The sequence below is a fragment of the Atractosteus spatula genome, chromosome 6 (assembly GCF_055471065.1).
Source record: "Atractosteus spatula isolate fAtrSpa1 chromosome 6, fAtrSpa1.hap1, whole genome shotgun sequence".
NCBI lineage: Eukaryota > Metazoa > Chordata > Actinopteri > Semionotiformes > Lepisosteidae > Atractosteus > Atractosteus spatula.
This window is the reverse complement of record NC_142711.1, coordinates 42,778,685-42,792,643: the sequence shown is the minus strand read 5'-3', so window position 1 is coordinate 42,792,643 and position 13,959 is coordinate 42,778,685. Positions and strand designations below refer to the sequence as shown.

The window sequence follows — 13,959 nt, the reverse complement described above, 5'->3', positions numbered from 1 at the left end:
ACAGTTCAGAAAGCTGTTTAAGAAGAATTTTAAAAAAACTTGTAAAAGAGTTTCCAGTAAGACCATGCATGGGTTCTGAAATTTCTTCATTCAGGCTTCTTAACAATTCAGGGACAGGACTACATGCCTGAGAGCAAAGTGAAGCTCTCTCCTCAGTGCAGTACTGTACCAAGCTAAGATGGTGGCCAGGTCCACTGTGAGAAAAATGCATCATCTGCTGTGACAGCAAGGTCTTCTTACAGTGAACACCATAACAGAAAAGTCCGCTTTCTCTCAGACATAATCCATGTTTATGTACTGTTTATCTCCAGCTTAATAGGGTGATACAAGCTTTAGGAATGAATTATTACTTTATTACTTCAAGTTAACCGACACAATATTACAGTGAAACAAAACAAAAGTGGGACATCCTATGTTGTCCTTCATGCCACTCAATAAGGCTCAGTCATTCTGTAGATAATAAGTAGATTTTGAGTATCTGAATATTCACATATTGAATAGGTACAGTAAGTAGAACATAACGACTGACATAAAACATACTATCAGTGCATCAATGTTGCAGTCTGGAGATAAGGGTGCTAAACTGGAAGTAACCAAATTGCCGAAGATATGTTGCCATTTCTAGCTTTAGTCTAATTGGCATTACACTGAGCAGTCAGTGAGGCACAACACTGGTTACCAGCAAGGCCTAGTTCACACTGGCTACCAGCATGGTACAGCACTGGCAACTCTGAAGGCAGAACTGCAAACGTTCTGCTCCACTGCACCAAACAAGTTTACCTGCAGTATTTATTATTGCTTGGCTGTCAAGCCAATTTCAGGCAGTCTACTTTGCAGTAGACTTTGCAATTAAAATAAAAATATATTATGAAATGTATGTTACTTTACTACTTCCTCATGCATTTCCAAATGCTTTGCCATTAAGACTTTTTTCAGGGAAAGCATTCAGACGCAGAGTTATCAATGCAAGGGTCCATTCCCATTTCAAGTCATCCCTGTTCTTTTTCATGTCACAAACTCCACAAGTAAATAAAAAACAGAAGGAAAATACAGTAGAGATGAGCTAGTCACAGTAGGCTGATCCTTTCTCATTCACAGACTGTTTTTTTCCTGTGACTGCAGTGTCTTCGCGCATGTAAATTAAACATGATGGAACAGGTTTTGAATTGGCTCAGTCCCATTTCTGGGCCTACCTCCTTCTGGTCCAGCTGCAGAGAGGACTTAATCAAGTCTCGGAGAGCCGTCAGCTGCTTCTTTTCTTCATCTTGTGTTTGCTTTATCTAAATGGCAGAAACAGTTGCAGAATATCAATGATTCTCAGCCAGCACTTAGTGTATGGGACAGGTCCCCAGAGGCTATTCTAATGTCTGTGTAAAAAAAGAGTCAGTAGAAATACAGTAAATCTAAAAACTGTTCAGCTCAAGGCTTTAAAATACCAACACTCTTACTCTTATAACTGAGAACAAACTTTCTTTTACAATGACAACCTGGAGAAAATCCATTTATAAAGCTGGACATTTTTCTGGAACATTCTGAGCAAGGTACAGTACCTTGCTCAAGGGTACAACAACAGTGCCCCTCCCCATAATTGAACTGATTTGAACTCACAACCTTCTAGTTACAAGTCCAGAGCTCTAACCAGCACTGTTAATTTAATGGGTCAGTTTTCACTAACAAAACTGCAAGCCCACAAGCACCATGTAAATCACAGGTATTTGCTTTAGGGCAACAAGCTAAGGACAGCCTAGCAATCACAAGTTTTCCCAGTCCTGACAGTGTTCAGTCAATTGTCAGACATCACTTGAAGAATCCTCGTCACGGCCTGGTTAACAGACTAAACCCAAACTCTCAGTCTTGACATTATGGTTCGCCTTTACTGCTTTTACTCATTGAGCCAGATAGAGACTGTTTTCTTCTCTGACAAATTTATTTATGTCTTACCTACTTTTCCTTTTTTTAAAAAAGGCTGTAAAATATCTCCTAAAATATCTCATGTAACCCAGAAAAAATAAAAAGTACCACTGTTACACAGCATCACGATAAAAGCCTCTTGTTTTCTGGCACTTACATTGTACAGATCAGCAGCAAGCTTTTCTATGTACTGCTTCAGTTTGTCTGCAGTTTTCAAGCCATCTTGGAAAAAGCTGAAAAGATAAAAAATGAAAAGTCAAATCCACAATTAAATCAATTTATGTCTACATGTCTGTAGAAGAGGGAACTTTCTTTTCAATGACTGGGGAAAACTATGTAATGCCATATTCCAAGTGATACATCACTGACAAGCTAAGTATCATTTTATCTCAAAACAGGGCTTTTCTTGAAGTAATGCATTCCTGCTCACTTAAAACACACAACATTGTAGGGGTATGAATACCAAAATGATTGCTTTCAGCATTTCACTTGTGCAGTCATGTGCTGAACAGCACCTTGTTCTAATATAAATCCTCACAAACCTGTCAGTCTACAGCCTTTACAATAAAATTAAGAAGAGGTTTAATAGTTTTTTAAGAGTTCAATGTCTTCTGTAATGGACCAGTTGGCTGAAAACCTTCATCAGGTTTCTCAAGCCAGTCTGTAACTTCAACCTTACAGCCTTTCTGAACGGCAGTTGTTAAATTATGAAGTGCTCGATGAGAGGAGACAGACATTACTTTTAAAAATAAGACAAGAGAAAGGAATTTCACTGTGGGTTCCATTGACCTAATTCTACAACTTCAGCAGCTTCTCAGCTGGACTGTCTGTGGCAGAACTGTGCCTTTGCTTCTCTCGATACTTTCAAGGCAATACTGAAGCCAACACTTTGGCTTCATGCAAGAAATGGCTGGATGAGGTGGGCCGAAAGGTCTCCTCTTGTCTGTAACCTTTCATATTGTATGTTCTCTCTTCCTCCAGAGCCTTTCTTCAAACACAAACGTCCTCTCCCCTCATCTCCCTCTTGGGCTGTTTCAAACGCAACCCTCTGGCGACAGACTCAAGCTCCACTTGAGAATCCGCCCTTTGTCTTCTTCAATGAAGAGTTATTTTAAAAAAATAAAGTCAGAGGCTACGTTCATTTCGAACTGGTGAAATGGTTGCACTTTTATATTCAGTAAAACTTCCTCCCTGCAGATGCTGTCCCCAGACAGAGGACAAGAACATTTTTGTAGCCTAGGAATAAAAAAAGGCCGACACACTCCCTTTATGCCTCACACAAACTGGCACAAGCCTTGGGGGTATTCCTCCTGTCTCACTTGTGTTTAGTGCCACAAACAATACTAGTTCCTTTTCGTAACTTCAGCAGGACGACAGGGGTTTCATGCCACAGTTCTGCCTGGTCAAAGTAGTGTTTGCCAGCAATGCAGCTGCTTTCAAAACCCTATCTTTTTTAACGATGTCCTGAGCATATTAAAAATGGCCATTCTTTATACGCAAGACTGATATGTCATCACATTATAACTCCACATGATTGCTTCATATTATTCACTGTGCAAGATAACAGTTCATATTCCGGAAAACCAGAATAAAGTCAAAGGTAGCAGGCAATCATCTAAGGGCTATAAAATCTTACAGTGAAAAGAACATAGAGTATAGTAATGTTCCCAGAAAGCACAACTGTCTCTGCATACTTATTTTTAAAGAAGTGGATTAGGTTTCTATTCAATAAACACTACTTCAATTGTAAAGTTCTAACTGGAACTTTCTGCATCTCCCTGATGCACTGCTGAGGTGTGAATTTCAAGTCTGGTTCCCCAAGATTCGAAGACTCCTCCATTCCACCAATCTTATCACCATGTTAGATCAAAACTGTGCATTTTATTTAAGACCTTTCAGTATCCAGAAGTATTTGCCATGTAATGTAACTGCATGGACAGCACACATGCTTATTTGTTTAAGGATATGGCGTGACAGAAGATCCTGGAGTGATGTGTGTAATTATCGGGTACAATTATCATCAAATACTAGGACTAGTTGTTACGACTGAAAACCACAAGTTAGGAACTTGTTTAAAAAATAAAGAGCAAAAGACTTAATTACAAAATACCCAAAACAATATTATTGAGGAGACGCTATGAATCCCAAAGAGAAACAGTTACTATATATTTGAAATTTAACAGCCAGCTCTAAGAACAGTTGGGCAGTCTAGATGAGACGTAACCCACAACATTTATGGAAGGAGAAGAGGTTAATTTCACACTGAAAGGTCAACAAAAACAGCCTTGCAGTCCTCCTCAGTTATATTCAATTTGTACTTGTTCCTTTGCAGTTCACATACCATGTCTAGCACTTCTCTCCAACCCCAAAACATCAATTTGCACTACCTGTTAGACAGATAAACTGATATTTGTAAAAAATGAAAAGCTCCCTATGTTCCTTATTAGGCAGAGTAATGACCAACATAATTCTCAGCAGCTCGGCGTCGAGTCAATTTCAGACAATTTTCCAGCCATTTAAGGCAACTATCAAAGTTGACGAGGCCCATGTTAATTTTAAATACATCTTGAGCCCAAGGATTAATGTTTTATTGATAAGTAAATTAAAAAGACATTCTGTTTTAACAAAGGCACCAAATTGCAGTTATTTAAAGAACAGGGCTTCCCTTATCTAAAATGAAGCAATTTTCAACCTTTTTGTTCTCTCCCATTACTACTTCACAGCAGTGTGGTAGTGAAAGCTGAAAGCTGTCATTTAAGGATAATAGGCAAAGCGATGTCTTAATGTGCTGTCTGTGCATTTATGCTTAGTCTACAAAACTGGGACTCAAGGAAAATGGATATATGCCATACAGTATAGATAAAACAGAATTTTTAAGTGTATTTATGAGGTTGGCTTTTGCACAGAGCTAAATTTAAAAAAAACATTTATTATCAAGATGTTCTCCTGTTTTCACAATTGCAAAGGCATCAAATAATTAACAAAACAATTACAATACACTACAATAGAACCTGCTGTTACTTTAATCTCTATATTCTAAGCACCCTTGACTGCCTTACACTATAAATAATTACAGAAACCATGTGTTAACTAGCTTGAAGAGCTCAAGAATAAGCTACAAAAGCTAAATATTTTAGGACCTGATTTTGACGATTCAATAGTCCCATCACTCCTAATGTAAATTAAAGAGTAGGTGAAAAACCGTGAAATGCAATTTAAACGTGTCAGCCCCCGTCTGGGTTACAGGTAAGTGTTACAGAATTTTTGACCATTTCACTACGTTCTTAAATACTGTTTAAATCAACATTTTGACTGCACCTTCCTGTAAAATACAGTACAGTACATGAATTGTTTGGCACTTAGCCTTGTCAATATGCACAGCACCCTCTCATTAAATACCATGGTAATTTAGCCTGGTATTTTTAACAGATGGTGGACTGGAGCTTGAAAAGGTTAAAATGAACTTTTACACTTATGATAATTCAGATGTTAATTAGGAATGCACAGCCAACATAATAACTTCATTATCTTATATCTTTAAAATAACTGGGAATAAAAAGTGAATACATTAGTTAATTTAGACTGAATTAGGGCAGGTGAAGCAGTAGAGGTAATAATAATGATTATCATTCCTTGCACTTGTACAGTGCTTTTCATTACAAAGGATCCCAAAGCACTTTAATCTACATAGCCTAGTATAAATAATCAGACCCTTCCTATTGTCTCCCATTGTGACTTGTGAAATTACAAAATGGGTATGCATCATTTTCTAAGCAATAAACTTTGTATTTCACTCCAAACCAAGCTGAAGACTTCTAGTCACCCCGGTCTGAAACTGAACTCAGGGCCCAGCACTGCGAGGCACCTATGCTAATGACTGTGCCACCGTGCCACCCACAATACTGGCAACTCCTGCTCTCACAGTAGCAACCTGGCTGTTCTTAGATGTCTCCCATCCTAGTACTGACTAGACCCAACCTTGCTTAACTCCACATATTTGGCATGATCAGGCTATAAGGTGATAACACTGCTATGAATTACAGTGAATGCCGGCTATTAGACACCACAGACATAATGAAATTAAAACTAAGATGCTTGTTCTCTACATATTAAATAATAGCACAGAGAAATAGTTAAAACAGAATCATGAATCTTTGCAAATCAACTCCTAAACTATAGTGAGACATTAAATAAGCACATAGAAAGAACTGTGTTTTATGTTTGCGTTTTGGAAAGCATTAAACGCAAACAAGGCTTTCATCTATTATGAATGTTCCCTCTCTTGCAGACTGAAATTCTTATTATAAGGCTTCTCCTCCTGCAGCATAATTAACAAGTCACACCAAAACTGCACACTGCAATCTACAATGAGTGATTTTATCACCCATGTGGTGAAGCCAGCTACCAGCAGAAATCAGGACTCAGCTGGTCAATCTTCACCTGGAAAACCTATGAGCTGCTCCTGCTCCTATCTGTTGACTGTTGGATTGTTGCTACCCTATTTCAACACACACTGATCTACATGTGTGTTCCACTGCACTAAACCTCTGTGTCACTTTGTAAATGAATAAACTTGACTTACTACACCTGCATGATTGTAAATTATCTTAACAATGCAAGGTAATTGAGTCTTAACCCTCATAATACATGTCTGATTAAAGTAGCAGCCACACAAATTAGGAACAATTAATGCTTTTTTCCTTATAATGAAATGCAACGAGAAACACTCTTTGGTTAAACGCCCATATCAAATTTGTTCCCCAGTCCCTTGCAAAGTTCAAACTGAGTTGTAAAAGCCCCTCAAGAGTACACATCACTCAGCACTGTTAAAGCTCACACTACAGCGCAGAACTTCTGCCTCACCAAGCATATGACAGTGAGGGCTGCAGGTCTCTCCAGTACTCATGTGTTCCTAATTAAAACATAATTAATTGGATATGACAGCTGGAAAACGCAGGCAAGCTCCCAGGTAATTTAATGACAGCTGATTCAGAGCTATGCTGCACTGAACCTGTTGTTAGTGGCACTGCTCTCTGTAAATGACTCCCGCCCTGGCTTGCTCTTTTCTCCTTGCCTGACTGGAGCTACCAGGGCTGACTTCACACTTTTCAATGTTCTGACTTCCCCTCGCTGCTGCTTTGTAAAAAAAAAAAAATCGGTCTGAAAATGCCAATTGCCTGGAAGGATGAGCAATTGGGTACCAGAGACATTGCAAAACATAAGAACAATTTCCTCAACATCCAACCGTTCAAAAAAAGTTGATTGCCAAATACTCTGTATTTTGACCACATAATAGTAAACTGTCCCTTTAAACATACTGTATTCTGCAAAATGCAATACGAAATGTGACATAAAGAGGATGCTGTAAAGTCTAAAACCTGCTATGACCTCTGCTGTTTAAGCTCATTTTAGCTGCATATGGGCTTAAGGTTGCAAGGGACTCAGACTCTAACAATCTCAAATTCATTTCCTCCGCTGTGCAATTTCCTCATTTTCAGCTTTCACAACTCTTTTCATAAGCTCATTTAGACAGAACAGTAAGTAACCATGGAAAATGACACTAGGGAACCACAAAAACCCAGACTAGGAAAGTCAAATATCTAAATTACACAGGGAAACACAGGACATAATCAAAGTACTGCATTTTTTAAGGGGGGGAAGAAGGACATATATAAAAGCAAAAAAAATATATACAGACATCAACCATGCTGCACGGACAGCACATCTCTGGAGTTGAGTTCAATGGTTCAATTGTTCAATTGCATATTCAAATCCTTCAGGTATACTTAAATCAACATCTACCAAATGCATGCAATCACATATAGGTGATATTGTGCAATATGGATGGCCCTACAGAAACCAAGGAACAGACCAAAGAGAATAATAGACTGCTCAAGGAAAACATGCCTACTTACTTGCATTGTGCATGGTAATACTTGATTAGGTTTTGTAGAAGATCCACTCCCTTCTTTGTCTTGATTTCATTCACTTTAATCAGATACTATTGGAGAAAGAGAAAAAGCACATCACAATTTACCTGAACATTAGTTAAACAGAGCCTTATCAAACTTTAAAATAAAGTACAAATGAACATCCAGGAGAATCTATTGTGATCAAGATCCTGTGCGTGAACCCTTAAAATCCATTTCAGCAGTCAAAACCATAGTTGACTGCTGAAAAGCATTCACACAAAGACATAATTTCGAATATACTTTGTTTCCTAATATCATTCCACCAGATCTTTACTTTATGTGAATTTCAGAAATCTAAAAAATCTTAAGAGAGTGGTATGGTGGTGCAGTGATTATCATTGCTGCCTTGCCGCACTGGGCCCTGGGTTAAATTCCAGACCTGGGGTGCTATCTGTGTGGAGTTTGTATGTTGTCCCCAGGTTTGCGTGGGTTTTCGGACATCAGTGTAAGTCAATGGATCACTGTGTTACCGGGAGGCGAGAGCCTGCTCCATGAATCTCAACCACCCCCTTGTCAGCCAATCGACATCTTCTGTCGAATTCTAGTCACAGTCAGCTAGTGACGTAACCCAGGCTCACATCCTTGACATGGATCACAGAGCTCAAACAAAGTGACCCGGCTCGCAGAGAGTCCCTTATAAGCTGGGTCACTCAAGGAACGCCCTTAATACTACAGTATGTTTTCAGCAAGGCATCCACAAGGAGAAGTAACCAAATTACTTTTCAGCTTTAGTCACTGCAAAGCTGCTGTTGACATGTATATTTACACACCTGGAATCTGGGGGAAAAAAAAGAACTTCACTCAGCATGATAACGAAGGATGTGTGAAGACAACCCTTCAAACAAATCACAAACCACTTGTAAAATTAAAACCAAAATAGAAACTACCCTGAAGTCTATATCTTCAGAACACATCAGATGGTGACTACAAAGCAAAAGCACAAAAGCCAAACTATGCACTGTATTACCTCTTCTATGGGGTGTTTGAAGGAAAGCAAAATTCTCTTATACATGTACAGTCAGTCTTCTTTATATACTCCGATTAGACTCAGAGCCAACTCCAAAAACCTTTCTGGGCACATGAAACATGGCTAACATTTCAATCGAAAGCCCAATTCTAAGTGTGACAGCGTGAAAATATGATCCAAATCCTGAAATGCAACAAGTTCCATTACTACACAGAAAAATCATTCTGTGCCATTTCTCGCAGAATTTCCATTGTAGAACAACACGTCTGGTGATAAAAAAAAACTTGTGTGGAAGAGTACACCACAGGCACATACATACTGTTGCTTTAACAGATGGCCTATATACTCCAGATATTGAGTTTTGAGTTTTAACTGGAGAATCCACTGTCCTCATTCATAGTGTGTGTGATTTTGTGTGTTTCCTACTATTCCTCCTCTCGGAAAATTCGTCTTCAAAATGGCTTGCGATCAATATTCCCACATCACCGCTTAATCATTTTCCTACAGTAAATGACTTTGGTTTTGCTGGACAAAGCACAGTAAGAAAGGAATTTCTTTACTCATCTACTGTATTCTTTAGAGAAAAGCAGTTCTGCAGACTGTCAAGCAGTCTTGCAGCTGGTGACCTGAACATTAATCCAGTGTTGGATCAGATTCTTTTGACTGGAGGCTTTCAAAGGAAACAGTGACTTTGAAACCCTTCTTGCGAGCCTGGGGCTGCTCAGCGGGGGCATCAACCCCAGCAGCTCCCGCTTATACCTCGAAACAGCCCTGCCAGTGGGACTGTTCAGAAAGAAGCATCCTCCGCACTACAGTATATCATTTGCTCATCTTTTCGTACCCACAAGCCCTCACAAACAGTTTCCCCAGTCATTTCAATTTTTTGCCCTTGACACTCTACAGCTGTGTCATCAGCCTGCATCTTACTACCTTCCAGCTTCTTTAGATTTCATGCGCACATCTTAAATGGTGGTGCTGTGTATCAGACATTCGGAGCACTTTAAAATGCCACTGTAAATAATACATAATATTATATATCGCATAGTAGATTCTCGACGATTGCTTATTCGCGATGTGGTCTGGCCGACTGCACCTTAGATGAAGGAAGAGCAGAGTGGAGTGAAACCAGGATGATGTTAACCACATCTTTCAAATTACCAGCACAACAGGCAAAGATCATGAGAGGGGGTCTAGCTAGCAAGTGAGCCTCTCTCTCTGCCCCCTGCCCAAGTCCCCACTACCCAGCATTCACATCTCAGTGAGGTCTTTTTCTGTGTTGTAATGAACATTCCTGGATCTCCGTCAGCAGCGTGGGGAATGACAGGCTGGAGATGAGTTTACAGACTTCCTGACAGTTTTATTGCCCTTTTCATTACAGTGGGGCGTGTAGGCTGGACGCAGAGGAGAGATTAATGTTGCTTATTTTAACCGATTACTTTAGGTTTGTGTTGACTGTTCCTTTTAGGTGATCAATGATATTTAAATTAACTTAAAGCCAATGAATTAGTACTTTAATTATCATTGAAGGGAGGGTTACTTGTGTCTTTTAACCATAAAGACTCTATACTTTAGTGCATTATGGGCTGGACTTGGGAATTTGGCTACCTGGACTGTTCTCTGCACCAAACCCTCACAAATGTGAAGGCCCTAACCATGTATATTTATATGTTCTGCAACTGATCTGCATAACGTGTGAGAAATAACACAACTTAATATTTCCTGCAAGCAGTCGGTGCTTAATAAATCTAAAATCTGAGCACTGCTGTCTATTTTATATTAGACCTTCAGGTAATACACATGGGGCTCCCAAGCGTAATCTAATTTTGCATTGCTACAGTCAGAACGCAATTAAGATTAAAAGAAAAAAAAATCACCTGCATACCTCACACATCTGCAGCTGAAAGAGACGCCTCTCTTTCTCCATCTCCTCAGCGATCTCCGCCCCCGTGATCTCTGTCCTTATCATTCCATGCTGCTTGGCGTGCTCCCGTTTCTCCTTTTCAATTTTTGTACTAGGTTCAAACAAAGAATTTGAGTGAGCGCAGAAACAGTTTTTCTCTGCATACAATAACAATAATAGTCAACTTTCATTTAGAATCTTACATTTTCTGCAAAAGGGTTTATACCATATTTCTTATACACTGCTTAATTATAGAGCAGCCTACAGCAGAATATTTTGTGCAATTTTAAAGGAAGGTGTTTACTCCCAATACTGTGACACTAGTTTTCATTCATTTATATTAAAAAAATGACATTATTGCTTATATATTTTGTGCCCAATCTTATGAGTTTTTGATCTCTTACTACAAAGGCACTAAGGGGAAGAATGCTCATAATTTTGTTATTCATAAAGAATGGTTTAATGAAATAAGAACATTTTAAAATGTGTTACATTTAAAAAAAACATCCCCCTTTCTTCATTTTCTGCCTAGTAGTTATTGCACTGATAATCACTGATAATGAAAGAGAAAATATTCCGCCATTCTGACAATGTGGTAAAGGTCCTGAACATTTTCCAGAAGCTTCTTTGCTGATCCAGGCTGTATTTTGTTAATTAAACATTACAAACTTGACACAGACATGGGCTGTGTCTATACAGTAGCTACAGAGATCAACTTTGTTTTGATGTCCTCACCCATAGTGCCATGTAATACTATGATATTGAAATCTGTAGACCTTAGCACTTCATTTAGCATGAAACAGTTTACTTACAAGGTAGGTAAGAGACTTCAGAATGTACAGTATACTAAATGAAGACTTTATCATTTATTGGTACTGACAATATGGGATTTCTTTGTTTCAAGTGATCATGTGTCAGATAAAAAAAAGGGCTGTGCGGACACTGACATACAGTACCCCTAGTCATTATAGATTCCACCAACAGTATTTAATCTATTTTCCCACTTTGTTACTTCTTTCACTTGTCGTCTGTATTTAAAAAATAACTCAGCTCTATACACCAACCAGCCTCTTACAGTGCAACCATGACATAATGTGCCTCGTTATACTGCGGTTTCAGATATATTGCAGGTATTATCATGTCTCCTAAGACAGATATGTTTTATTTCATTTCACTGTAGAAGGCAAAGTCTGCATCGGCTACAAATGGGTACAATATGTTGCGGGGTTTCTTGAAACTCTTGTACTGAACAGCGGTACTGTCCACAGAAGCAGCTTCTATGTTTCGACAGCACCTTTATCAGTCTAATGCAGAGATCTATTACCCATGCTAATCCTTGTACAGTACCTGCTCAACCTCAGATGAACCCACAAAGGGTACGGCCAAAAGACAAAATGTTGTTGAAAGATATTGAAAGATATCAAATATTGTTGAAGAAAGACTGAAGATTACAGAAGGTGAAGTGAATTTAAAAGCCATTTGATGTTATTTATGTTCCAGGGGGAACAATGGGAACAATGATGCTGACCGAAAGAAGAAGAGAGCTTGATCATATCTGACTGTTTCGGGAAGAATGCACAAAATGCAAATCACAGGAATATGTAGTGAAAAAAATAACACAATGTATGGGAAATATGCGCCTTTAGTAAATGGTGTTTTTTGACACTGCCTACATGTATTAAAAAAAGAAGAACCACGTCATATCGAGGTTGCTCTGTGAAACTTCTTAACCAAGCCCTTGAGGAAATTTAAAACTGAATGGACCCCATGATCAGGATGGCACTGGTGCACTAGAAACACTTCAGGCACTCCTCTGTGATGATCTACTGTAGATGGACAGGTGAAAGAAGAACGGTGGCTTCAGTCATGACCCAGTGGGGTAGACGTAGAGATTGAATCGGATCAGATCCATTTCAGACTGAATCCAGTGCTGGTTTTCCCTGAGGTCTTTAGGTCTGCTAAAGGAAACTTGCCCTTTTGAAAAAGGTCAACCAAAAAACATGGCAAATCACAGTAAGTGGGACCATAAAGCTCCAAACAAACATATATTCAGGCCAGCACACACCGCTTAGATCTAACAGGTTGGCAAGACTGAGTCAGGGACCAATCCCATCTGTTCCCAGAACTTTTCAACAGGCAGCCTGGATGGATCTAAGAAGCGGAGTTCAGTACAAACTGTACTGGCATCACTTCACTGCACAGACTGGCAACGCCCATGTACAAATGTTTACCAGACAACAGATCAGCAGTGAACCCTAAACCAAGAATACACTCAACATTGTAAGAATATGCTTAATAATACATTACATAATACAAAAATCCTATAATGATACAAAGCAATTCAGAGAATACATTTCAAATGACATTTTTAAAGTAAAACTGTACTTGAAATAGCATTTCATGGAAGCAAAATAAGTGTACTGGAGAAATAATGTGTCAAATGAATCAAAATGTAATCAAATGATGAAAACAGTAAAAAAAAACATATAGCCACATTCCTATTTTTTAGTAAACTGCATCATTGGTACAAGGAACAGAGCCAGAAACAAAATGCTGTTGTTTTAAAACATCTGTCAGCATGTCACCTGCTCCAAATTTGACTAATTTTCTAATACATTTACCATTACACTGAACATTGCACCTTAAAATAAACCAAATCTGCAAATAATGGAAATAATTAAACAAATACAATCTCTTTTTATTTATTACTAGAAACACACATTACTACATATTTACACAACTTACAACTTGGCTTCATAGTCTTTCCATGCCTTGTCGAATGGCTTCTTTATATCCTAAAAAATACAGACAACCATATTAAGAACACAGTATAAGACTCACAGTTTTCCATCTTAAAAACCTCTTTGAACCTGAAATTCTCACTTGAAAGAAGTTTAGCAAAATGATTAAAAAAGAATTTAAATTAATAATGCCACCCACTGCATCCATCCATCTATTTTTGAACTGGTTTTTCCAATTCACAGTCACGCTGGGCATAGACACGCATGCTCGCACTCACACTACAGCCAATTTTCCCAGAAGCCAATTAACCTACCAGCATGGTTTTGAAATGTGGGAGGAAACTGGAGCACCCAGAGAAAACCCACTAAAACCTGGGGTGAACATACAACTCTATACAGATACAATAACACCCCAGGCCTGGAACTGTATCCGGGGACCAAGCACTGTGAAGCAACAGTGCTTACCAC

At 38.7% G+C, this 13,959-nt stretch overlaps 1 protein-coding gene across 3 annotated transcripts in view; it reads right to left on the bottom strand.

The window, feature by feature from the left end:
- Positions 1 to 13,959, bottom strand: part of asap1a (ArfGAP with SH3 domain, ankyrin repeat and PH domain 1a) — a 155,409-nt gene that overhangs the window by 50,526 nt on the left and 90,924 nt on the right. For all 3 annotated transcript variants that reach the window (XM_088918598.1, XM_088918599.1, XM_088918600.1), the window contains 5 exons: positions 13,496 to 13,545; positions 10,733 to 10,862; positions 7,827 to 7,912; positions 2,069 to 2,144; positions 1,194 to 1,280 (listed from right to left, as the gene is read on the bottom strand). In XM_088918598.1, the coding sequence (XP_088774724.1) occupies positions 1,194 to 1,280; positions 2,069 to 2,144; positions 7,827 to 7,912; positions 10,733 to 10,862; positions 13,496 to 13,545 (429 nt within the window). The remainder of the gene's footprint in view (positions 1 to 1,193; positions 1,281 to 2,068; positions 2,145 to 7,826; positions 7,913 to 10,732; positions 10,863 to 13,495; positions 13,546 to 13,959) is intronic.